General features: G+C 41.1%; 2 protein-coding genes across 13 annotated transcripts in view; both read left to right on the top strand.

The window, feature by feature from the left end:
- The window catches only part of ttll12 (tubulin tyrosine ligase-like family, member 12), a 28,526-nt gene extending 25,425 nt beyond the window's left edge, over positions 1-3,101 (top strand). The window contains exon 14 of one of the 2 annotated variants that reach the window (XM_034673717.1): positions 2,808-3,101. In XM_034673717.1, the coding sequence (XP_034529608.1) occupies positions 2,808-2,959 (152 nt within the window). In that variant the 3' untranslated portion in view covers positions 2,960-3,101. The remainder of the gene's footprint in view (positions 1-2,807) is intronic. The other variant, XM_034673718.1, reaches the window with a different exon arrangement.
- A 4,772-nt stretch (positions 3,102-7,873) lies between these two features.
- Positions 7,874-23,152, top strand: LOC117804788. Of its 11 annotated transcripts, XR_004629252.1 has the most exons (8): positions 7,874-8,054; positions 15,273-15,315; positions 16,975-17,203; positions 17,351-17,426; positions 17,650-17,936; positions 18,287-22,309; positions 22,407-22,451; positions 22,578-23,152. XR_004629252.1 is itself a non-coding variant. In XM_034673156.1 (7 exons), the coding sequence occupies exons 5-7, from the start codon at positions 18,484-18,486 to the stop codon at positions 22,604-22,606; spliced, it is 3,900 nt and encodes a 1,299-aa protein (XP_034529047.1). In that variant the 5' UTR covers positions 7,879-8,054; positions 16,975-17,163; positions 17,351-17,426; positions 17,653-17,936; positions 18,287-18,483; the 3' UTR covers positions 22,607-23,152. The 11 variants fall into 11 exon arrangements, 10 of the variants coding, with proteins under 10 accessions (XP_034529040.1, XP_034529047.1, XP_034529045.1 ...); XM_034673156.1 differs by lacking the exon at positions 15,273-15,315 and having other exon boundaries at positions 7,879-8,054; positions 16,975-17,163; positions 17,653-17,936; XM_034673154.1 differs by lacking the exon at positions 15,273-15,315 and having other exon boundaries at positions 7,879-8,054; positions 16,975-17,163.
- The last annotated feature ends 3,584 nt before the right edge of the window (positions 23,153-26,736 follow it).

The following is a 26,736-nucleotide window of genomic DNA, read 5'->3' as shown; positions in this document are numbered from 1 at the left end:
CCCCTGTTAAAATGCCATGTTCTGTGATGTAAAAGATAAATCATTTCAGAACTTTTTCCACCTTCAATGTGACCAATAACGTGCACAATTCAACTGAAAGAAGAATTTATATCTTTTAGGGGGAATAATAAAAAAAATGTATAATAATAATGTGGTTGCATAAGTGTACACAAACTTTAACTAATAATAGTTTGAAGCACCTTTTGACTTTTTTACAGCACTCCGTTTTTTTTGTAGGAGTCTATCAGCATGGCACATCTTGACATGGCAATATTTGCCCATTCTTCTTTACAAAAAAGCTCCAAATCCATCAGATAGTGAGGGCATCTCCTGTGCACAGCCCCTTTCAGATCACCCTACAGATATTCAACTGGATTCAGGTCTGGACTCTAGCTGGGCCCTTCCAAAACTTGAATCTTCTTCTGGTGAAGCCATGCTTTTGTTGATTTGGATGTATGTTTTGGTTCGTTGGCGTATTGAAAGGATAAATTCCTCTTCATCTTCATCTTTCTAACGGAGGCCTGGAGGTTTTGTGTTAAACTGACTGGTATTTGTAACTGTTTATACTTCCCTCCACCTTGACTAATGCCCCGGTTCCAGCAGAAGAAAAACAGCCCCAAAGCATGATGCTGCCCCAACCATGCTTATCATAACCTAAAAGCCTATGGTAAATGAAGAAAAAACTGTTAAAAACAAGCATGTCTGTTTGTTGTTCTGGCTTTGAGGCTGCGTAGCCTTCTGCCTGGGGGAGGGGGATTTACAGTCACTTTGGGGGCCCTGAAACAGACCATAAAACAGTAACTAATGGTATAAAGTAGGGATGCTCCGATCGATCGGCCACCGATCAATATCGGCCGATTTCTGTGAAAAAGTATGTGATCGGCGTATGCCGATCAATGCCTTTCATTGCCGATCACAAAAAGCCATCACCTGTTGCTCATACTTGGCAGCCTGCAGCCTGAAGAGGACCTTTGTGTAATGTGCCCCCTCCCCCTTTCCTTCACACTGTGCAGGCTCGCAGCGGCAAACCACAACAAACATGTCTGACGTGTGGAACTTTTACACAGTCTGTGAGAGTGATGTAAAGTTTGCATCCTGCAACACATGCAACGAAAAAATACCTCGCAGGGGAAGCACGTTAAAAAAGCCTCATGTCAGGTTCAAACAACCTAAGACAAGAATAATACTGCACAAAAGAGGTCAGACAGTAGTTCTTTGGATTTTACTTGCAAGGAGAACGGTCAGAGAGTGCTCAGTTACAATCTCCTAACCGCTCTGAAGCACCCTCTGCCGCACCCTCTCTATTTATTTCCTTAGGGTGGTCCTTAGTTACATGAACGTTGCTGCTCTAAGGGGTATGGGTACACACAGCAGCAACGAACCAAATATGGCATGATTTCACAACAGAGTAACTTCAAAAGAGGATATTTCTCTTGGTACACAGAAATATAAAAAACAGGGAACATATTGCACCCGCTTGACAGTTCAAGGATAGTTCATCTCTCGGTCTGCTCCCCCTCAGCAGTATCTCCTCGTGTCAGTCTCCTGGAACACAACTCAGTGCAAAACAAGACACACATACACTCATATGTTATGGTATGAAGTATATTGACTTAATAGAATAAAATAAGAGTAAATATGGGATAACTTATATACATTATTCTAACACTCAACACAACCAATTTAAGACATTTAAAGAACAAACACTTGGTGGAGTATGGTGAGTTATTGAGGCTCACGGCAGTGATTGAAAAGAAGACAGCCGGAGCAGCATCAGTCAGACGGCAGCTAACACAGCCCACTGCGGCAACACCCGCCCGTATGAGCGTGACAGTCAGAAGGCTAAGAAAATAACCCGAAAAATAATTGAATCGTGCTAGATGAGCCTTTCTCAGTGGTGGAAGACACCGGGTTCCGCCCACTGCTCTCTCACTTGGAGCCCCGCTACGTGCTACCAGGACGTAAACATTTCATAGACGTAGCGCTGTCAGAGCTCCACCAGACAGTGTACTCTCACATCGAACGTCTCACTAAAGGAGGAATCCCACTCTCTGTAAGTTTCACGAGTTTCAAACATGGCATATTCCGAAAGACAAACTTGTGAGACATATTGTCTTTTATTTATTTGACTTTCTGCACTATTTAGCCTGTTGAGAGCCTTAATGTTTCCAATCTGTTAAAGATTGGGTTACTGATAGCAGGTACATTTAAGTATCTTTCAGTTGTCTTTTTGACTGAATAGTTGCTGCATTGTGCCTGCAACGTTTTTGTATTTTTTCTCTTGAAGAAGTTAGTAAAAAGATGTTTTTTTTCTAAATTAAGGTGATTTTTTTCCCAGATGATGTAGCACTCACCATAACTAAAGTGAAAAATGTACAGAAAATCCATGTGATCGGTATCGGTGATCGGCAGCGATCGGCACTCATGGCTGATTAGTATAGGAATCGGCAGCATAAAACCTGATCGGAGCATCCCTAGTATAAAGGTAAACAGACATGTGTGACACCATCTCTGCAGCTGCACCTCCAATGTAGAGGGGATGAGGGGTGTGACCTCCCTTCCTGAAATCCACCACCATCTCCTTAGTCCTCCCCACATTGATGCAGAGGTTGTCTGATCTGCACCAGTCCAGTGATGAACACACAGATCCATGTAATGTTTTTAGGTTGTAAAGAGACATCAATTTTATTTCTATCTGTTTCTGGACAAGCTAAAACTCCTCACTGGAGCTTTAATTTGAAAGAGTCTCACAGTAAAGACTGAAGGTCAGGTTATCACTGTTTCTACTTGCTGTTTTCTGATCTCAGGTGAGCGGGTCATGCAGCCTCAGATCCTGGAGTTGAACTTCAGCCCAGACTGCGCCCGGGCCTGTCTCTACCACCCCTCCTTCTACAATGACATGTTCCAGACGCTGTTCCTGGATCAGCCCGAGCACTGCCCGGTCACACAGATCATATGAACAACTCTTTTCATACATTGTTCAATCTCTTTCTGTATCACTCTGTGTTCCCTCTGCTTTTTTTTATTGTGATGATTACAAAACAAACAAACACTGCTGTACAGGCGAAAGCAATAAAACTTGTTGGACGGACCGGATAAAATCTGGGATGACTCATCTTTCATGTCATGCAAATGTAACAGGAAACAGAAACCATGCTTTAGTTATGATGTTTTGAACGTGGAAGCCTTCATCCTGCAGACACGGGCGTTGGCATCAAATGAGGAACTGAGGCGTCTGAAAGAGGAATAAAGAATAACTGGTCATACATCAGCATCAAAGTGTTGAAGTTAAGTTTTCTACTGTCGTTTACATTCACCCAAAGATCATCGCTGCCTCGGCCTGTACAATAATCTGAGGTATTGCAAAAACTACAATCCATTTTGCTTGATGCTCCAAACTTCATACTGGGTAATCTTAATCATGGCTCCCTTAAAAAGTATCTCCCCAACTCCCACTAATATGTATCCTACCCAACCACAACTCTTGACCTTTGTAATTGGTCCATAATGGAGGCATATTAATCACTCCCACTACCCTCCCTGGGCTCTGGGGATTACAATTGTGTCCATTTACTGCCTACATACAGGACTCTGTTGAGGAGGGACAAAGCACAGACCAAGGACATTAAAGTCTGAACAGAGGAGTCTGTGTCTTGCCTGCAGAAGTGCTATGAGTGGGTGTATAGAGTAATTTTGGATGAACTTGCAGATGTCACGAGCTCACATGCTCATCTTTAAAAGTACTTCTATACCTTTCTTTGTACAGATAGTATCTTTATTTAGAATTTTTGGATTTGTGTTTAGGTTTCTATATTTATTGTCCTTACTAGTTAAGTACCAGTGTTCCAATCACCACGTCAAATTCCTTGTGTGTGCGTGCTCACTTGGCAATAAAGCTTTCTTGAATCTTGAATCTTGCTGCCTTCTGCAGAGACATGATTAGCCCATGTAAGTATGTTGAAATATACCCTAATAATGAGCCATGTGTGAACAAGTCTGTTAAGTCCATTATACAGGCTACATTTTAAACAAGGAGCAACGTCTGAGCTTAAATCTGCCACCAAGGAGGGGGAAATTGCAAGAGCCTGGTCAAGCACGAAAGCCATCGCAGGTCTCAGGAGCTCAAAACCAGCAGCACTGGGGATGGAATGGATTTAATGGATTTTGCAAATGCTCCCCCTTACTTACCCCCCAAAGAAGAGCCGGCTCTTTCGACTCTCGAACGACTCTTAATTTAGGATCTTTTGTAGCCGTATATTTAACCTTAAAGGTGACATATCACGCTTTTTTCATCAATATATATTGGTCTAAGTGGTCCCCAAAACATGTCTTTAAAGTTTATGCTCAAAAAAACACTTTGAAATCAGATTTTGACATGCCTGAAAAGTCCTCTTCTTCAGTCCTCCTCAGAACACTCTGTTTTCTCTCTGACCACGCCCCCTCAGGAAGTGGATGTGCCTCGGCTGTCCAGCACGTTGATCTAATGTTTACATGTTGGCTGAATATACACGGCTGCTGTTACTTCAACCCTCTGAATCTAATCCAGAATTTGATCCTTCCGGAGAGGCGCCTGTAGCAGGACCTTTCTGAAGGATTGGTCACAGATTTAGTGTTTCTTGTTGTTTTATTTATCAGTATGTCAACGTGTGTCTTGGTACACAGCTACGACATGTAGCTATGTAGCTATGCTAACTAGCGCTAGCACTTATCCATGATAAATAAAAATCATCCACTAGATCTTCAAATCTGCAGACGTGGGGAGTAAAACCGACCTTTGTGTTTATTAAGACAGCCTACAACTAGCATGCCTCCCTCCTTAGCTCCTCGTTACCAAACATTTGTGCAGGTAATGAAAAACGGAGGGGGGATTCAGTATTATTTTATACAGTCTATGGGCTGAACAAGCTCCGAGCTCTGACTCCGTGACAGACCGGATATTGTTGTTACGTAACAAAAACACAAAAGTCTGAAACGGCTCGTTTCACACACATTTACAGAAAGGTGTAGAAATCATAACAGGGGCAGAATGGAATTTTATCATTCTCGGGGGGTTTGTAGACATGCCAGGGAAACATTTCAGGTAGAGAACCATTAAAAAGTCCATTTGTCACCTTTAACTTTGAAAAAACTAATGGTTTGTGTGTTGAAAACCCTTTTACGTACAGTGTTTTTATGAGAAGCCTTATAATTGCCCAATTGTGTGCATTTATTCTGTTACAAAATCATTCTCACCCTGATCCTAGGGTTATGATTAGGGTTATGGTTATTAATAGGGTTAGGGTTGTGATTAGGGTTGGGGTTAGGGTTAGGGTTGTGATTAGGGTAAGGGTTAGGGTTCGGGTTAGTGTTAGGGTTAGGGTTGTAATTAGGGTTAGGATTAGGGTTAGGGTTAGGGTTGTGATTAGGGTTAGGATTAGGGTTAGGGTTATGATTAGGGTTAGGGTTAGGGTTATGATTAGGGTTGGGGTTAGGGTTAGGGTTGTGATTAGGGTTAGGGTTAGGGTTAGGGTTAGGGTTGGGATTAGGGTTGTGATTAGGGTTAGGATTAGGGTTAGGGTTATGATTAGGGTTAGGGTTATGATTAGGGTTAGGGTTAGGGTTGTGATTAGGGTTAGAATTGGGGTTAGGGTTGTGATAAGGGTTAGGGTTGGGGTTAGGGTTAGGGTTAGGGTTGTAATTAGGGTTGTGATTAGGGTTAGGATTAGGGTTAGGGTTATGATTAGGGTTAGGGTTATGATTAGGGTTAGGGTTAGGGTCAGGGTTAGGGTTATAATCGAAACAGTTTTCAGATTCCATTTGGAGACCGTTAGCTACTCACGTTTTATAGGTTTGTAGAAGGCGGGGATTGTTGGACAGGAGAAGAGGAGGAGGATGGGGCGGAAGAGGGGGAGTCTGTGAAAGATAGAGTTTTTTTCACCATCAGAGTATCCCTTGAAGTCCGACTCCTCCTGAAGAGATCCTGCAGCTTTTCTCCTTGATCATCAATCATTTTCAACCAGGCCCTGACAGGTACACGCAATAAAGTCTGAAACACCCCACATTTGGAATGGAAATACTCCAAGACAAATTCATCCGAAGGTTCCTCTCCCCCACACATCGCACATCTACCTGAAGGTGAGCTTTTTGTCTCCCAAATACTGCTGCTTACAATTTGTTTTGGTAAACACACAGAGGTGTCTGGTAACTCCAGTTTCACCCTCACATGTGTTTGTGTCTGTTTGTCTGCTGTCTCAGCTTCCTGGGTGGTTGTTTGTTCAGCTATTGGTGGCAGGTTGACTGCTCTGAGATTGCTGGTGACCACCAGATTTAACACCGCCCAGTCTATTGATGTGAGCGTTGCTTTTAGAGTCTGAGGTCCAAAAAGGTTTCCATGCTCTAACTGGTGAAAAGAAACTTCACTCGCAGCATAGTTGAACGCATATCCCCAGACACCACCAGTTTCCAACGTCCATTCCTCTTGGAGTGTGTCAGATGGAGGCGTCTGGATCTGGCATAGATAACTGAGCCGTTTCTTGGGTGCACCCTCTGGTGCTGAATGTTGGTAACTCGTCACAGGGGTCTCGCAGATAGCCCACGCTTCAAAGGGTCTCTTTGTCATGATGAGTTTTTTATTTTTCAGAGTAAAACACCTCTCTTTTATTCCTTAATTCTCCTACGTGATTGGTTCAGTCATTGTATCCGTTCATTGGCTTACGCTAACTCCACCCGCTGTCCTCTCATTGGTTTTACGCTAACGATAAAACATCATTTTATTCAGTCAACTCATACAACATTTGTTTGTTTGTGTGTGTGTGTGTGTGTGTGTGTGTGTGTGTGTGTGTGTGTGTGTGTGTGTGTGTGTGTGTGTGTGTGTGTGTGTGTGTGTGTGTGTGGGTGAACTCTGACACAGGGATCCTAACAGGAGGTGATTTCTTTAAGAGTAATTTTCTGAATGATAATATTATTTGAAGTGAAGAAAGTAGAAAAAGATGGGTACGTACCAGTTTAAAGGAATTGAAGTGTTTTAAATACAAATGGTCGATCTTCTCTCTTCTCACCATCGAAAACTTGACACATTGGTGATGCTGAGACCCAGGATGCCCCGTCCGTTGTTCTTTCCCAGCCAAGTAATGGATCACATGTCAAGATGTGTTTTTTCACACCACACTAGATGACTCTTCACTAAAACACATGGTGTGACTGATACTTGACCTGATTAGGGGGCGTATGGTATGTATGGTAAGGGAGGTACGGATGAGGGTGAACTAACTGAGGAGTGTTTAAGCTTGAGGTGAGGAGACACACCTAGCGTCTAGCTGCCTTCATCCGTCCGTCAACCTGTTTACTTTAGCACACACACTGAATACCACAGGGCCAGCTCCGCCCTCTCCTCTCTTGGCACTTGGTATGGTTGCAGAAATAAAAGTTTGATGACTTGGTATGTCAATCTCAAAGGTTAGTTCACTTTTAAAGGTTAAGGAAACCACTGACAGGATGTGAAACACACGACACCTCTGAACCAAATCAGTTCTTAACTTTTGAAGATAATTTTTATCTCTTATTTGTCCTATTTCGTGACATTTGTAACATTGTTATGCTATAAACGTGATTTTATTTATTACGTTTTCTTTTTCTTTTTTTCTTTCATTACATAGATGGTAAGTAATGTAGAAACTGTGTCAAGTTGTGAAAAATCAAAATAAACAGTTAAAAAAATGTACGTGATTTTAAAAGTAATCTGATAATGATTTGACGTAGATTAAATAAGGAAAAAGAGTAAAAAGTGTAGATTAAAATAAAAAAAAAACTTAATTTTTTCCGGATCATTAAGACACGCCCCCCTTCAAAAGTTTCCACCAATCAGAGCTCAGCATGAGCAGCCTATAATTAGCCCCAACCCCTCTGTTACCCACATCGTTCGGCTTGGACTCAGGAGGGTTGACTTGTGCCACAGAGGATCGGAGTTTCACAGCAGCTCACCCAGAGGGAATAAACTCCAGAAGGAACCCTGGCTCTTCATCTGCGGGAATATGGACGTTCACGGATGACAACGATGGGATTTCTTCCAGCTGAGGGTGAGGACTACAGCAGAAGAGGATTTCTTTTTACACGGTGAAAAGTCACTGTAGGGATTTATTAGAGGACTCTGTGGTTAGAAGGAAGCTTTGGGAGTTTGACAAATGCGTTTTGTAAAGCTGAAATATGGAGATACCATGAGTGATGCTGAGCGTGAGGAGAAACTTCGACGTTTGTTCAGAAAAACGTTTAAAAAGCGGCGTGTATCCGGTGACATGCGCACTTTGATTTACTTTTAAACCGTTTTCAGACCGTTACCCGAACTACGTTAGCGTCTTCTTCTCTTTAACACTGAAATTATGTAAACATTCTAGAACGTGTTATTTTCCCGCTTTCTTCATATGAAGTCATCGATGTTGCAACATCATGTGGAAGGAGAGGACAACATGGCTTCACCTCTGATTTGCTCTATGGGCTGCAGCTGCTCCAGATCACAAGGCATGTGTGGGGAAAAAAAAGAGGATGAAGGCGTTGGTAGTTTTTTCTGAAGTTGTGACAATAAAAAGGCAGGACTTAAAGTATATTGCAAGGCATATGAATATGCCTTGCAATATACTTTAAGTCCTGCCTTTCTGAAGTTGTGACAATAAAAAAGGCAGGACTTAAAGTATATTGCAAGGCATATGTCCTATTCATATGCCTTGCAATATACTTTAAGTCCTGCCTTTTTATTGTCACAACTTCAGAAAGGCAGGACTTAAAGTATATTGCAAGGCATATGAATAGGACATTTCAGAAAGGGATATTTTATGTTATAACTGTGTATTGAGAAAGATGAATAGGTTGACGTAGAAATCTCTGATTTTAAAGCTCCTGTGAGGGATTTTTGGCTAGTTGTGAAACATGTTTGAAAACTTTCCATGGGGATTTCTGGGAATGAACCGGGAATTGAGGGTAATTTAATGGAAAGGTATCATATCCAAGCATAAATATTTGTACGTTATAAGCAGATATCCATACAAATAATACAATTTAAATTTTTTTATTTGTAAGTAGAAATTTATCAAGTGTTAAATCTTTTATTGAACAATCAATTATTTCATTGGAGAACAAAAACTTGAATGTGGAGTTAAATATTGCTCATCCCTCCAACCCAACCCATTCAAAAATTAACAAAAATGCAATCCCAACCTTCAATTTAGTAAATTCCTGGTTTATTCCCGTTTATACCCATAAATTTCTGTTAATTCCCATGGAAAGTTTCCAACTTTGAAAATCCCCGGAATTTTGCGTTGCCTCACAGGAGCTTTAATTTTTCTGGCATTAATTTAACAATTATCATCCCCTTCTAGCAGGGTGTATAAACATACTTGTTATTTTCTTTGTTTTAATTAGGAAGTAAAGCTTAGTTCTGTATTCTTAAACTAAGCTTTTCAAAACAGTACAAATCACACAGAAGAAAATCTAAGATTAAAAATGAATAACCAGGAAGTAATGTTATTTTTAATCCAAGAGAAATCAAATTATTGCAAAGTGAAATATTTAATATAGAGGATAATGAGAGCATGCTCATGTTACAAGCAAGAGCTACATAGTGTACGCAAGGGAGAGGTTCCGGTGGCTGGTGGTGAGGCTTTCAGCAGTGTGACTGCCCCCTGGTGGCTGGCTGCAGTATAGGTCAAAAAATCCGTCTCCCCCATTCATTTGAAAATAACTACATGTCGTACGAATGTTTCTCACATCCGTCTGCTGTGGTGATATGTAGTTAGTATTTGACTGTTTTGTGTTCAAGGCCTCTTTTTCCTGAAAAGTTTCTTTTCCGTTAGTTATTAGAGTTTAAAAAACGGGGTTTTACTTCAGGGTTTCCTTTGATTCACAGCCGCCATGGAGTGAAACTTCAAAGGACACACAGTGTCTTGTGACGTCACGCTGTCGGGTGGAACTTATTACAGTGGCTTCACAGGCTCTGGCTGCACAATGGCGGCGCCCAGGAGAGGGATTTTTTAGCTTCAGAACTGTACAACGGGAAGAGGCGGAGCAACGCTGTCCATTTTTATTTACAGTCTATGAGTGTACATCACTGACTGTGAAGCCAAAAGATTAAGGGCTCCTCCATCAGGCTTTAGTAAAGGCCATACACTCTTATCACAACTTCCTCATAATTGATAAACATTAAGCAATAGCAGACAACACTTAAAAGACGATAACTTGAAGCATATACTAAAATCTTTTTTTTATTCTTGCACATTTTTAACTTCCTAAGTAGAGAAACTCTTTCTGTCAAACTTGCTTACAGCACTGTTGCAATATGTGATCTGGCTCATTCACAAACATCTTGAGATTTTCTTAAATCTGCTTTTAGGGGAAGTTCTGGGGCAGATTTTTGAAGCTGTTCTTATTCAGCAGACGCGTTGTCTTATACCGGTGATTTAAATGTCCTTGTTAGTTTGAGGCTTGTGCAAGATGTTCCCAATCCTTTTAGGTATACGCCTCTTTACTGCCCATATAAGGGCATGAGGCTGCAATGGCATGTGCGCACAAAAATCACACAGGATTGAGAAAATAAGATGTCAGAAATAGGCAAATTAAATCAGAAATAAGATTACTTGTGAAAATGTTTCTTGAATTTAAGCATTATGGTGTTGTATACATGCAAATTAAGCCCACTAGTGTTATTCCCACCTACATGTTAAAGTTGTTAACGATTATAAAAACCTGTACTGTGCATTTGAGTATAGAGCATCGCTTGTTGATAAATTTAGCTGTTTCTGCCCTCCAGTTGTTGGAAGAATTCTTAAGGTTATATTTATGGGTATTTCTTTATTTATTTGATAGCTGAAGAGAGACAGGAACATTTGGGAAGTAGAGAGCAGGGGAAGACATGCAGGAAATGGTCAGGACTTGGAAACCCCCGAACCAACAGCCAAAAGCACCTCCCCAGCTGTTGGAAGTTGTAAATAAAAATTAGAGCCACAAGCGTCATTGAACGTGCCCTCGCACACCTGTCGCAACGACCACAGGACAGCTATTTGTCGTGCACTCCACAAATCTGGCTATTGTGGAAGAGTGTCATTATTGAAAGAAAGCAATACGAAGTCCAGTTTGGTACAAGCCATGTAGGGGACACAGAAAAAATGTGGGAGAAGGTGCTCTGGTCAGATGAAAAATTGAACTTTTTGGTCTACATGTAAAACAGTATGTGTGGCAGAAACCTAACAAACTGCATCAACCTGAACACACCATCTCCACCGACCTGCCAGAGTTGATCGGAAGATGGATGGAGCTAAATAAAGGGGTATCCTGGAAGAAAACCTGTTTGAGGCTGCAAAAGACTTGGGACTGGAGCAGAGGTTCACCTTCAAGCAGGACGACAACAAACCTAAACATACAGTCAGAGATGCAATGGAACGGTTCAGATCAAAGCATATTCATGTGTTTGAATGGCCCAGTCATAGTCCAGACCTGAATCCTATTGAGAATATGTGGCAAGACTCGAAAATTGCTGTTCTCCATCCAATCTGACTGAGCTGTAGCTATTTTGATCAGAAGAATGGGCAAAAAATGCTAGCTCTATGTGCAAAGCTGGGAGAGACAAACAAAAAGATTTGCTGCTGTAACTGCAGCGACAGGTAGTTCAAGAAAGCACTATTCCTATGAGCAAAATGTTTGTGTAGACGAGTTCAGACCGGGACCATGACGAAATATGGAAAATTTGGAATAGATTGAAGATTATATGCTGAGGACAGTACCATGTATTTCCATAAGGTGGCGCTATGGCTGTAGTAGAGAATTAAGCCCATAGGTGTGTTGTTGGTTGGACCATTATCATGTAATTTGAAGCAGATTGATCACTGAATGAAGGAGTTATAAATGCAGTGTTTATCCTGCCATTATATTGGAGGGGGCATACAATGTATGTAGGGGAAAGTAGTGGGAGGGGTTCACTTTAAGGTCGCTAGGGGGCGCTATGGAGCAGGTATTAGAGCAAAATCAATTAAATCCTGCTATTTCATGAGCCTATGAATTTTGGGCAAAATTTTGTGACTTTTCATGCACGTTCAGGCCTCAAATAGGGAAATTATAGTCAGGAGGAAGGAAAATAATAGGTACAGTTTCAATAGGGCCTTGCTGCCAGTGCGTGTCAGTGCTCGGGCCCTAATTAGAACTTTCCTGAGAGTGAGCACTAGTTCTTTTTTAAACATACATTGATTTACAAAACAAAGTTCACACCTTACAAGCTTAAGAGCTCTGGAACACTGAGGATGAAAGACGGTACATCTATCGTTGTACTTCCCCAGCGTCGAAATCGGGCCCATACAAATGTCAAGAAACCCTTTTTCTGGCCACTTCAGTGTCCATCCACCACTAAGGTGCATTTCGACCAAGAGTTCCGGGGTCTTAACGCCCCCAGAACTACTTTCCCCGGAACTAAAAGGCTTTGCCCCCAAACCGCGACCCTGTTAACTGCTGACTTTCAGCCGGGTGCATCCCTCATAAACGTCTTTAGACAATCATTAACTATCTGATGAGGATATATTTTGAAATCTTAATAAAAACTAAACAAGTTTGCATTCCCAGGAACTCCCTCTGTGGAGTTTACACAGCTGTTGAAACACAAACACTTACACATTAAGCTTAAGGTCTCCAGTTTACAGGGTCACTTTTTAAACCGTAACACTGGAAGAGACTCATTTGCGGTGGGCTGAGAGAAGACTACTGTTACAAGCTGCTAAATCAAGGGATGAAGGCGTCTTCTTTTTTGAAAAGTACACACATATAAAAAAGATTGAAGAAATGAAAGAAAGAGAAATCATGTGAATCACAGATGTGTTCGTGATGTTATTGTGGACGACGGGAGGAATAAAAACACTGCGGTTAATCTACCAATCAGACACGTTCAGCATTGCAGGCCTTGCCCCTCAAAAGCCCCGGGACCTTTGAAAAGTACTACCCCCCCCCCCCTAGTAGGGGCTTTTCAGGGGGGAGATTATCTTCCCCTGAACTAAATTGAGACCCTGGGTCCACCGGTCAAAACGCTCATAGTTCCGGGGTAAAGTCCCTAGTTCCAGGGTAAAGATCCTCTGGTTGAAAAATGCCTTATGTCTTAGGTGAACAAGAGGGAACTCTGAGTTCAGTTGCTCTTAAGTTAAGTAAATCTCTGTTGTACTCTTTTTTTTTTTTTTTTTTTTTTTTCTACACCATTTCCACTTGTGAATGGTAGTCATCTCGCAGGATGTTTTTCCATGCCGTCTGGCTGAGTGAGTGTCCAGATGGAAAAGTGACTTTGGTGAAGAACCTCCACTGGTCTGCAAGTTATAATGCTCCCTTATTTTTTATTCCTAAAGTGAGGATAGTTTAGCAGTTTCTCCTTTCTTGACTAATCTTACCAGCTCTGCAGATCTAGCAGGCAACAGTTGACATACTCCCAAAGCTTTCTGGATGTAACTAGAGCTTTTTATCCAACAACTGAAATGCAGTGACCAACATGCCCATATTTAAGGAAGGACTGGACTAAAAACAAATCTGGAGCGGTGTTACTGCAAGACCTGATGGATTGTGACAACCACCATTTTGACACAACTGAGATCATCAACCTCTAAGAACTGTTCTGTTGGTCTTTTGTGGATTACTTGTAAACTTGTATAGAGGTGTATAAAAGTTGTGTAACTCTTAGGCAGAGGTTTTCTGGTATGATTCAGTTTGGTCGGTGACGAGGGTAAGCAGGAGTTGCAGTATACCTAATGGTTCATGTTTTTGTGTTAGGTTGAGTTATACTTTGGTCACTTTTTTCTTCAAGGATGATTGTTAAGCATCAGTAAAAGACAGTTCCTCTAGGGAGTCCCAATATTTCAACAAATTCAAAAAGCCACTTGATTTCTATGTGCATATTTGGATTGCATTGCGCCCATATTCAATGGCAATTCACTTAAGTTCCATTGAACTTTTACACCTTTATTTTGCACCTTCACTTAATGATTGACCAGAAGTTAAATCCAGTGATAAGTGACTAACCTGCAACGGGGTCACTTCATTAGACTTTGTCTCACTTCTGAACAGTGAATCTGAGCTGAAAACTCTCAAAGTGGTGTCATTGCATTCAGTTTGCCAAAGCTGCTCCATCAGTCATTTCAGATTGCAATAATCACAGAAAAAGCTTGCGAAATCCTGGAGGGACTGAAAAGCTGATGGGTAAAGTGATCGATTTGTTCTACCGACGCCTACAACTTCCAAAGGATCTTTGTGTTTCATATTTGATGTTTAAAGGAGACTTACATTCAGTGAGGTTGAAATCAAGCAGAAGGTAGGGCACAAGTTGATTCTTAGTAGTAATTAGGGATGTACATTTTAAGTATTTTCCGTGATCGATTTTTGGAAATGTTAACGATCAATTATCGATTAATTGATTAAAAAAAAACATTATTATTCTTATGTCAAAAACGATGCCAAATACGTTGTTTTCCCCCTAAATAATATTTTCTACAGCAACAAAATGCATATCACTGACGGGATTGAATACGGGCACACGTTTGACATGCAGAATATCAACGATCAGGCTCATAAAATATTCTCCGCGGACATAGTCTTACAAAGTGAAGGCTCATAATACTAACAGAAAAGTACTTCAGACTCAGAGTGTCCAGTTTTCTGTCTACTCGTTCTTATTGAGAAAAATAAACGTGTATTCGATCAGGTGTCAGCCAGGAGCGCAACCGGGTCATAATCAGTCCCGCTGCAGAAAAGCCCAGACGGATCTGATGTTGCTGGTCTGCAAACATAGTGTACCTGAATTTCCCACCTGTCTGTTGCCTTCGTATCCAAAGGTGGGAAATATCCTGTTTAAAGTTGTCAACCTTTGTGTCCCTGTTGTTGTTGGCAGCAGTTTTGTATTGATCCTCTTTAAAAAAGCGCACGTGGAGACCTGACGCGCAGCTCCCAGCCCTCAGCTGAGCGTCTCCGCTGTGCGCAACACCTTTAACAGCTGATTCACATCGAAACATGCTTTAAACTTAAAACACCTCCCTGATAGATGAGTGTAATATGAGACCACATGATGTTTGTTCCACGTGACGGAAAATTGATAACAAAAATGTGTGTTTCGAGTAATTTCTTAACAATCAATTAATCGATAATCGATTAATTGTGGTCATCCCTAGTAGTAATACTGAGGCAAATATTTCTACTTATGTAAAACTATGCTTAACTATTTCACTTGCAGCAGTAGTGCATAAGGGTAGAGAGGGAAATTGTTAACCATCTAAAATTGGTTCTGATTGCAGATGTACTTAGGCTGATGTTGCCATGCCTTGGAGCCCTGTCCAGGTAAAATATGTGGTACACATTGCTGTACTTCTTTTCACGTAATGGCCCCAAAGGAAGTTGTTGATTTATTAGCCTCTAACCAAACTATTATCAGTTATTAAAAGTGGCACCCAATGGGTGAGCTATGTAGTCTTTTTTTTTTTCTTATTGGCTCAATACAACATCTTTACAACATATGGATGTGCCTTTTTTTTATACAGGTAATAATATTCAGACCCAGCAACTGAAGTGTGTGAAAGGAGGAAGTGAGTGAGAACAAATCACCAGAAGGGACAGTAACAAGTTAAATTTTTGAGCTGTGCTATGCCATACTGAAATACAGCAGTAAAAAAGCCAGAAGTATACAGTGCCTACCAATCAACAAACTTACACAAGCATCATAAAATGAAGGGCCGAAAATAGTGGTAGTGCTTTTGTCCAGATATGCTTCCGAGTAGATTAGGATATCTTCATTGGGAAAACATATTTTATAAACGATTAGGCAGAAAGAGCAGTTGATGGATTGAAAATTTCAAGTGGCAACATCAAGTGTTGAGCAAGCGGCAACCTCCGGTCTCAAACTATGAAGCCCATGCAGAAGTGTTATAAACTGCAATACATTGAGAATCCGCTTGAGGCTGGCTGCAGAAACACCGGAAAACCACATAGACATGAATGGGGAAAAAGACGACCTTTGCAGCATTAATAAACATGTTTACAGCCTGGTTCAAAAAACGGCTTAGCCCTACAAAGCTAATCTCTCTAATGGCACACACTGTACAGGGGGTGAATTTTTTTTCTAACGCCAAGGTTCAGAAGATATTTAGATTTTGAGTTTTTGCACATATAAGGACATGACTGACGTGACTCCGGGTCGGGAACACATAGCTGTTGGCAAGGAGGCTCACACTACGTCACACTCTGCCTGGTTGAGTTCCACATATCCAATATGGTTGCCGCCGTCAATTGGCTTCAAAACAGCTCTCAGGAACAGATGGGTGACGTCACGGAAACTACGTGCATATTTTATACAGTCTATGGTGTTGAGAAAGGAAGCCAGTGTGGAATGCAGTTTTTTAAGTATCCACTAGAGGCTGGATACGAAAGTTTGTCATTCTCAAAAGAGCCTGAAGTGTTCAACTGGTGAAGTTAAGGTGGCCAAGTCAAGTATTTGTGAAGTCTTTGGAAAACATGCGGGCACTGGGGATGTTCCTGCATAGTTTAGGGCTCTGGGCTTCATTTCTAGAGAAGAAACTCACTAGCTTAATGGGGTCGTAAGAGACACGTTGATTTTTTTTTTTGGCAAAGACAATGTTGAATTTAGTCAAGGAAATGGAGCAAAGACTCTGCCAGGCCGGGTACATTGTTGAAAAAATGTATGGGTTTGTTCATATCTGTAAGGAGTGGAACATCCTTTCAAGTTTTGTCCATTCTTGCGTTAGACTGAATGTTAAGGGTGATACTATTTACTTTTTTATGTATTGGGGCATCCGAATCATGTGGTAGTTTGCATTAAGCATGCAGTATCATGAATAGATAAATGTTTGAGAGGGACTGAAGGGAACAGAGGAGGTAAAACACTCGGTGACCTTTGTAGTTGCAATTCTGGATAAATGCCTGGATGGCTCATTGACACTGAAATCAGCCATTCACTAATTTGTCTCTTTATTTGTATCCTAGAACCAAGGACCCTGAACTGAAGTCCTCTCTACCACTGATTTGATCAGCAAATGGAACACAAAACATGGTAGCAACTCAATATCCTGAGGAGCTTCGACTGGCGCACACTCCATCCCACCATCTGCAAGGCAATACACAATCACAACAGAATCTCCACAGAGTGCTTCCCCAAACTGAGTCACAGCCAGGGTTAGTTATGGCACAACAATTGGAGATTTCTACGCAAAATGTGAGCAGTAATTTTGGGCCAAAAAGTAACACAAATAAGGGACTGTGGCAAAGACAACATCCAAATTCTGCCTGCCAAGCTCATGTCAGTTCTGCAGCACGTAAGGATGACAGTCTTGGAATTACAACTGAGACATTTTCTTTTCAGCATCAGTGTTCTTTGACTAAGAACAAGAAGACGACATCCTTGCTGCATGCCTTAATGGAAAAAAATATTCCAGATCGTAAGTCCACATTTAGCACATATTCTTCTTTGTCACATCAAACTACTGCCCAACTTGAAGTAAGAACAACTGATAACTTTGCAGGTGGAAGTAACAGCAAAGGACCACCAGTTAGAGGCTCTTTAGCTTCTTTTAATGTTGAACGGAAAAGAATACAAAACACAAATGATGGAGGAAGACAATCTGGCCCTCATCAGCACCATGTATCTGCTTCGTTTTTCAGCAGTAAACCATCAAAAGATGATGTCTCACCAGCCGAAGATATTGAATGTTTTAATAGAAGAACATTAGCCTTCGTCACTGAAAAAATCGAGCTGTATCAGAAAACGCAGCCTGTCAAAAGGGACGGACAAACTTCTTCTACCATCGTTGCCAGTTCCCCTACTGCTGTGGCTGCACAAGCAGTTGGAGAGCACATTTCAAAGAGCTGCAAAGAAAATGCTCATCCCACTCCAGAGTCCAAAGAGGCAGGAGATTGTGAAACATCTGTGTCGAAGAAGCATTCAACAGGTACATTAGTCTCTGCTGTATTAAATTTAAAAAGTACTTCCAAACTAAATCTATCAATAGTGCTTTAGTAGCATTTGATTTGCAACTATAAAAGGCACTTGAATGTAACTACTTATGCACATGCTGATAGCAAACTTATTTTTTAGACTGAAAATACAACAGTCGGTAAAAATGAAAGTTTCTTTGGTAAATGGTGAGATTAGTGTTTAAAGAATGGCAATACCAATCTATGTAAGTCATAACCAGCACTGAGGGGGCACATTAATAGTCTGGAAATGTAGGGAACACAAAATCATACTGCAACTGCTTGAATGGGTTGATGGATCATTTTGATCTTTTTACATCTGCAGAGTATCCACAAATTGTGCGAGAAGTTGCTGCCACTTCCAAAAGGAATGAAGATGAGAGTCCTCATACTGCGACTACAGTACCTGGAGTGACCTTGGATGAACCGGCTGAGAAACGACACACTTCAAAACTTGACTGCAACTCTTCCCAAGAAAAAAGCGAGTCTCTCTGGTTGGATATCAACAAGGCAGTGGATGTCATGGACCAGCTGCCTGGTGTTTCTGGGGCTTCTAAACACACCACAGAGGATCAACTGGCTAGAAGCATAGAACCCGTAGATGGAGTAAGGTTAAACCATGTGCATGGTGTGGCTAATGTCCTAGAGAAGCTCCAAACCAAGTTGGTACCTAAGAAGATAACTTTTGAACCTCTGTCATGCAATGATCATCCACAGCAACACAATGAAAACATTGAGATAGCCCCACAGAGTTCTAGTGATTATGTTCGGGGAGTTATTACACATTCCAAGCTGAATTTGTCTATTGACATAATTCAGATTAATGATGATCTGTCAGTTTCCACAAGTCAGAGTGAACAGCTGGGAAACAGAGGAAAGTGGGACTTTTTAAGTGAGGGTGCTGGCTCTGTGTATTCACAAGCTGATTTGAGCATGTCACTCAATGGAAGCAAAGTCCAAGAACGCACTGGCCGATTGGCAGGCATGAATGAGGAAGTTTTTGCCATAAATACTGTAAAAAATCCAGAATATGAAGACATTTCAGATGATAGTCAGACACAAGCTGTGGGCGAGGAAGCATTTGCTAAAAAAGTTCTTAAGACTGACTATGAAGACATCTCAGATGATGGGGACACATCACAGCCAGCCACAAAACTCTGTTACACTCACTTTGAGGAACTGAGCGTCCCCCCACGTTTTGAAGACATTAAGTATGAAAATATAAGTGAAGATGAAAACTCAGTGAGTGAGAACGTGGCGGAAAGAAAGCCTTCACTTTTGTTCAGTTCACAAGTAACAAAACTAACCAGCGAACAAATGCTGTGTAGTGATCGGCAGGGTTTGGCTCAGATGAAACAAGAAAACATTCCACGTGACGAACTTACCGAAAAGCCAGTTTCACCAAAGACTGTATTGTCTGATAAAGCACACTGTAGCTCTCATTCAGTTTGTAATGACTCTGATGATGGGAAGAAGTCTGTCTTATGCAGCTCTGCTCTTTTGAAAATTGATAACGAGTTTGATGAAGACAGTGATGATGACTGGATAGTTATACCTATAACAATTTCTGGCCTCAGATATGAACCAGAAAGTGAAGACCAGGAAGGTTTAGAAAAAGTCCAGCTTGATGATGATGAACAAGAAATTACAGAAATACAATGCAACAGAGAACAACCCCTTTGGCCAGGTCCAAAACCAGAAGCTACTTGTCCTTTTTCTAAGATGGAGGTGTTTGAAACAGTTGATAGCTTTGAACAAGCCACAGAGATACATATAATAGATAAATTTGAGGTCCCATCATGCTGGAGTGCACCTGAGCATGAAGTGGACTATGATGGAGAACCTCATGTACCTCAGAAACGTATGGGGCAGTATCCTGAGAGTGAAGATACCTGTGACACTGAAGACAGCTGTGATTATCCATCTGAATCACAACTCAACCACATGACTGTCTGTGAGCCATTTTCCAAGCAGAGTCCGACACCTCCAAACCCACCTCCAAATGTTACTGTCCAGGAAACAGAGGGAGAACAGGATAAGGTAACAAATGGTCAAACCTTAAACTTAAACACTATTAAAGAAAGACTTCATAAGATAATACAAGCCACCAGAAACATCAAACAGAAGACAAATGGACAGAGTATTTCAAGCAAGACTGACACACCATCCCTGGAGTCTGACTCGGACGGTGAAAGAGACCAAAGAAGGAGAAAGAAGGTGAAGAGGAAGAGGAGAACACGTTTAAGCTCAGACAGCTCTGAAAGCAAAGCTGAACTTGAATCTGCTCAACACGAGACAGAAAAACACAATACTCTAAACAAAGGTCCAATAGTTATTGGATCAGATTTGGAGGACAAAATTAATCGATCCCGCAAAAAGAGAGCAAGGAGGAGATTATACTCTTCAACTTCAGAGGACCGAGGAGATCAAACATCTATTGACCAAGCAGCACCACAGCAGCAGTCTACACATCATGATGAAGAGATGAGAGAAACCATACAGGAGCTTTGCTCTGACCAGCAGATTGAAACCGACGCTGACTCAGAGTCTATCCAGCATATAACAGACAGGCACAAGATATTAAATGGTCCAATTATTCTTGGTTCTGACTCAGAGGATGAAAGTAATCAAAACTGCAAAAAGGAGGCAAAGAGAAGGAGATTGTCCTTATCCAGCTCAATGTACAAAAGTGACCCCACCTGTATTGACCAACTACAACCGCAGCAGCAATCCAAACTTCATGATGAAGAGTTTGAAGGAGCCTCGAGCTCCAAAGCCGACTCTGAGCCTGCTCAACTAAAGGCAGACATTCAAAAGATTTCAACTCAAGAAAATGTTATAATCCTTTCATCTGACTCGGATGATGACAGCGACATTACCTATGAAAAGCAAAACAAGGCAAGATTAGTAACCTCAGAGTTAGCAGACTGTCATGACACAAGTGTTGAACAAATTATACCCTCACCTGAGGCCATTGAGTCTAAAACTGCAGAAGTAAAACGCAAAGAAACCACGCTGCCTCCTGCAAACTCATCACTGCAACAACACTTATCTAACCTTCATGCTACACAGAAGAACAAAACAAAGCAGAACATGTGCTCTGACTTGACTCAGAGAGGGAGTGGACAGCAAATGAAAGCTAAAAATAACTTTGAGAATGTTCATCCCAAAAGCAACAGACAATCAGTTTCAGAAGAAAGTGAAAGGTTAACAGATGCTGACAAAGAGCTTAGAAGAAAACATCGTTGCAAAAGAGCAGCTCATAAAAAGAGAATTCTGTCATCAAGTTCAGAGGACAGTAGCAGTGATACCTTTTGTGCCACAGAGGAGATACTTTCACCTGAACCTAAGGACTATCGCTGTGTCACTGCCACCAAGAAGCCTGAAAATAACAGACCATCATCTGAAGACTCGTCAAAAAGACAGCACCAGTCAATGAACAGGGGAACAGACTTTGTTCGGGGTTCTAATCCTTTACTTCCTCGTCCTTTGGTTTCAAACTCTGATCAACTCAACTGCCGCTTGAAACTCCAGAGCAGCAATGTCAGAGAGAAGACTATGCAGTATTTGAACAAAAGCAAAAAGGTTCAGGCCACTGTAGCAAAACGTCCTTCGGTTTTAAGACAATTTTCATTGCCTAACCATTTAGGCCTGTCTACTTCTAACAGTATTACCACTTCTACATGTGGACCACCAACTGAAGCGAGACGAAGCTCAGTCTCCCCAAGTGGTTTGCCTTTGTCTGGTATGTCCAGAGAAGCCTCAACCTCGGCTTATCTTCCTAGATCCAAGCAGAGTACATCTCCACCTGGACAACATTTGACCTCTGCTAAAGCACAGCGGTCTCGCTCTCATAGTGGCCCTTCAACATCAAATCAACTTTGCAGTCCTACTGAGGGTTCATCATACTCGATCCCACAACCTACGAGGACCAAAATAATGAAGGACTGGGAGAAAAGCTTCCCAAATAAGGGAGAAAGAAGAAGAAAAAAAATGAGATCAGGGGTGAGGGACAACTTGGGAACCACAAATGATGACTCATCTAGGGAAGTCAGACCGGGACCTAGTCCTTCTGTTTTGTCAGGGACAGCCAGACTAGTACCTAGTCGCAGTGATTTTTTGAGGGATGCTAGGCCAGGACTTAGTTACCTTGATCCAGCAATGGAATCTAGACCAGGAACTGGTTGCTTTGATTCATCAAGGGAAGCTAGACCAGAATCCATGGGCCGCAAGAGGAGAGCCAGGCAGAGGAAAAAGTCCCCTGAGAATACAGCCCCACTGATGAAGAAGACCAGAGATTACTACATGCAGCTGCCAAAGCCTGCAAGGAAGCCTGCAAGGAAACAAAGTGTGTTTTTTTAAAAGTCTCTAAGACGCATTTGTCTTCAATAAATACTTATGTCTCTATTCTGAATGCATGTTGCTAATCATCATTCTTATCATAGGTTGCCTTGTGGGTGGAAATTACAAGTGGAGAGAGCGAACGAAAGGTGATAGTTAGCATTTTACCATGTTATTGTTTTTACTACTCACAAGCTGTATGCAATTGCAGTTTTCTGATTCATGACATACAAGTGTAATCCTGTTTTTTCTTGCCCATTGCTCTTTGATTGTAGGACCCTTCAGGGAGGGTAAGCAGAGTTGAACTCCTCCAGGACTTCATACATGAGAAAAAGATGCATATGTCTTTGTATGACGTCTGTTTTAATCCCACAGGGACAAGTGGTTGATGATCCAAAACTTAAGTTACAATTGAAAAAAGTTCTGTCTTTGATTTTTCAGAGGATTTGTGTATAATTCAGTGACATACAATTATATATCTTTATTGCAAATTCTTATTACTCTGTTTTAACTGTATGTCTGTACATATGTGCATAGTGTAAATATGTTTGTGGTGATGTCTTTTTTTTATTGATTTGGTGTAAAAAATATATGTATACCAGCTACCTCAGTATGTATCAGAATATAGCACTAAGCTGGTACCTTTTTTGCTCTTAACACTGTCTGGACTTGAAACTGTCAAGAAGGTATCAGTTTTTCCCTCTTTTCTTTTTTTTATCACGTCTTTTTTATGTTAACTGTTACTCTACGTTAAAGACAGCTATGATTACAATGTTCTAAAGGGAAATGCCAAACTTGTTTTAAAATGTTAAAAGTGAAATATAAAAGACGAATGAATACATTGCTTTTCTATGTTGTGTTTTGAGTTGCTGTTTTGTACAGTAGTGAAAATTTATAGGAAAGATGATTTAAAATTCCCAACCAAATTTTAGAATTATCGCATTACAAGTGGTCCTTGCAGATCAGATGTGTATTTATGACATTCCTTGGAGATACACGAACATGCTCGGGGGTGTTGGACTTGTTGTCCAGCACAACCTATGTATGCTAGATTGAACTGAGATCTGGGTGATTTGGAGGCAGAGGCTGTTTTCAAAACCGCCTACTATACTAGCAGTATGTACTGATTTGGCCGAAATTCAGTATGTAGTAAGCAGTATGTGAAGAAGAGCAAAATCTGCAGTATGCCAAAACAACCCGGATGTCTACTGACTCAGGGAAAATTTCACAGTATGCATCGGACCAGTCTGCCTTGCATACTCCCATAATGCACAGCGCTTGTTCCGCTTTTTCTTTTTCCTTCTTTTTTGATGGGAGGAAATCTGTTTTTGGGTGCTGTGAAAGTTATTAAATTACATATAAACCACTTCTTAACTTTTTAAATCATAAGTGATGCTTAAGAAGCAGTTTCTCTATCGGCTTCACCGTTGTTTACCTCCGCTTTCCGAAACATACATCAATAAGCTTTTGCCACCCACAAACCTATTGCTGGTTTCCTTTCCTAGGACCACTTTGGGGGGGTGCTAAACTCTGGAAAAGAAACCCAAACTCAAGATCCAATCAACACAAAGTTGTCTTATATTTAAACAGCAGGAGTGGTGGATACACCTTTTTCGAAAAAAGGAGCCACATATCAAGCGCATGCTTCCCATACAATGTACTTGTACTTTTTTGCACTAAAACAGAGGGACAGGGCGCTGGTGGCCTAGTGGCTAAGTGCCCACATATAGAGGCCATAGTCTACGTCGCAGAGGTCGCCGGTTTGACTCCCAGCCCTGCATGTCTTCCCCCACTCTCTACTCCCCACGTTTCCTGTCTCTCTTCAGCTGTCCTATCTAATAAAAAGGCAAAAAGTCCCCAAAATATATATTTTTTTAAATAAAAAACAGAGGGAAAACTTTTGAGTTGTCCTTCTCTATAGGTTATTATGCTATGATTTTACTGGTCCGGCCCACTTGAAATCAAATTGGGCTGTATGTGGCCCCTGAACTGAAATGAGTTTGACGCCCCTGCTGTAGGTGGAAATGTATCAGGGCACCCTCTTTAGGATTATGGCTTCTGTACATGGGGCGCATGACTTAGCCATGGGACCATAGTTAAAACAAATTATGATTATTCACTTAAAAACCTGTCAGTGGAAATTATGTTATGTATTTTCATTACGAGTTGGAGGATATGGAAAGGTTGACCTGTGCTGGACTTACTATTTCACAAGCAGGTACAAAGCTGCAAATTCTCAGGGCCCAGTTGTTCAACACACATGAATCAACACATGAATGATTACATAACGCCCACTCCCTTTTCCAAATTAGGTCAGCATGACGCAACATACTGAGAGTCACAAAGCATTCGAGGTATTAAGAGTTACCTCTTATGAAACATATTGTGTCTTATCAAACCCCCTTTTCGTCTTGTTGTATTCACCCCATGTAACCTTGTATTTTTATGTTTCTCACATCAAGTACTGAACGTTGTTAAAAACTGTTCTATCTTTAGTCATGAAGGAGCTGTGTGAAGACTTGTTGGTCAACATGTTTTCACTGTGAGTGTAGAACTTTGGCATCCTCTCAGGAAAAAGGGAACACCTGTGAGAACAAGATGAGCAATGTGACACAGCTGATCAAACAAAACAACTTCACACGGAAAGTAATTTTATATAATGATAACGCAAAACAACTCTTTGTTTGACCTATCCTACACTAACGCTCGTATTACCATATGAAGAGAATATTAGATTAGGTTAGATTAGATAAAGGGAAATACCAAATGTGGCGTCAGCTGAGCCGCTGTCTTTGGAAAGACAGTGCTTGCTCGGTGCAGGTAAGTTTCACAGCAGAGATATTTTCATAACCAAGATAGAATAGAACAAGATGCTTTTATTTTCATCGGACGATGCACAATGAAATTAGAAATGCGTCACCTTTAAGTGCATAACATCCGGGTGTCCAAATTGGCGGAGAACATTCAAGTGAATTTGAGTAAAACAAGCCACTGAAGGAGGAGGGCATCAGTCCGGGTGATTGACAGCATGCTAAAGAATTAGCTTGTGATAATATTTTACACTGAGTTAAAAAAATCCCTTTGTCCATGAGGTATCTCACATGAAGTTATACAATACATACATTTTTACTGCTTGGAGTGGCCACAGAAACTTCAGATAGAGACACCTTCACGGATCTGTAAATAACGATGAAAAGGGTTGGAGCCCAGCATCGGTGTAATTTACAGTGACAGTTAGCATGCTTATATCAACAGAGCTGCAGTCCACTACTGATGTAAACCAGATGTTGAGAAATGTGTGTGCGTCGTGGACATCACTTAAACCTATATAAAGGACGTGTTTAGCGTGCCAAATTTGACACTAATGGAAGGTATTCTCAGGAGCTTTAACTGGAATGTTAATTTAATACGAGAGAAGTAGGGGAAACGGTCTTAAATGCATACCATACTGAACCAGACTGCCTTTACCCTGCTCTGTTTTCTATTATCTTGAAAGCTAGACTTCGAAGCAGGATGCATTTATCTTGGTCGTCAGTTTTCTTTTTTTTTTTTTTAAACTTTGTTTATTGATTTTCACATAGAAAAACAGTTACATCCAAAATTCAAAGTTTACACATTTTCCTTTTTTCTTTGAACAAAGAAACACACAAATGACATACTAAATACAAAACAACAAATAACCCCCCACCCCGACACATACTCCCTCCAGACTAACTAGATAGAATTCCAAAAAAGGAAAACCTAAGATAAAAAACAAATAACAAAAATAAACCGATGAAAGCAATAATCTGAACATAGTAAGACACACCATGTTGATGCTCAGTCTAAAGACACACAGCAAGCCGAGCTCTCAACATAAGACAAGAAACGGTCCCAGATCTTTTTAAAGATGTGAGCCCTGCCACCCAGGGTCAGCCTAATCTTTTCAAGTTTAAGAAAATAGAGTATACTCTTAATCCAGCTTGAATGGGTAGGTGGGGCAGAGGATTTCCAATTTAACAATATCAGCCTTCTGGCCAGCAAAGTCGTGAAAGCTAACATGTCGTGGTCGTCAGTTTTCTGGCTTTTTTTCACCCGAAAGGAAACAACTGGAAGCAGCTGCACATACTTTGGCAGTCAGTGTCTTCAAATGAACTCTCTATGAGTCTGTTAATGACGCAATAATTATGTATCTGCTGCTTGTGTAACCGCGGGGTGAGTAAAATACTCCACAACATGTCGTGGGTTGTTTATTAACAAGATGTTGGCATGGTTAACAGACACAGTGCCGCCTCGCAGGTCCCTCCCAATCATGTATCATCTTAATCAGGTATCAACCATTTGCCAGACCTCCCTCACAGCCTCTTCTAATCTCATTTTATGGTTATTCAGGAACTTACCAAACTCACATGATCTCTGTGATAGAACTGATACAATGACCTCAGCTTGGGTCCC

The sequence above is a fragment of the Notolabrus celidotus genome, chromosome 21 (assembly GCF_009762535.1).
Source record: "Notolabrus celidotus isolate fNotCel1 chromosome 21, fNotCel1.pri, whole genome shotgun sequence".
Taxonomy (NCBI): Eukaryota; Metazoa; Chordata; class Actinopteri; order Labriformes; family Labridae; genus Notolabrus; species Notolabrus celidotus.
The sequence above is the reverse complement of the archived record's forward strand: the minus strand, read 5'-3'. Positions and strand labels throughout refer to the sequence as shown.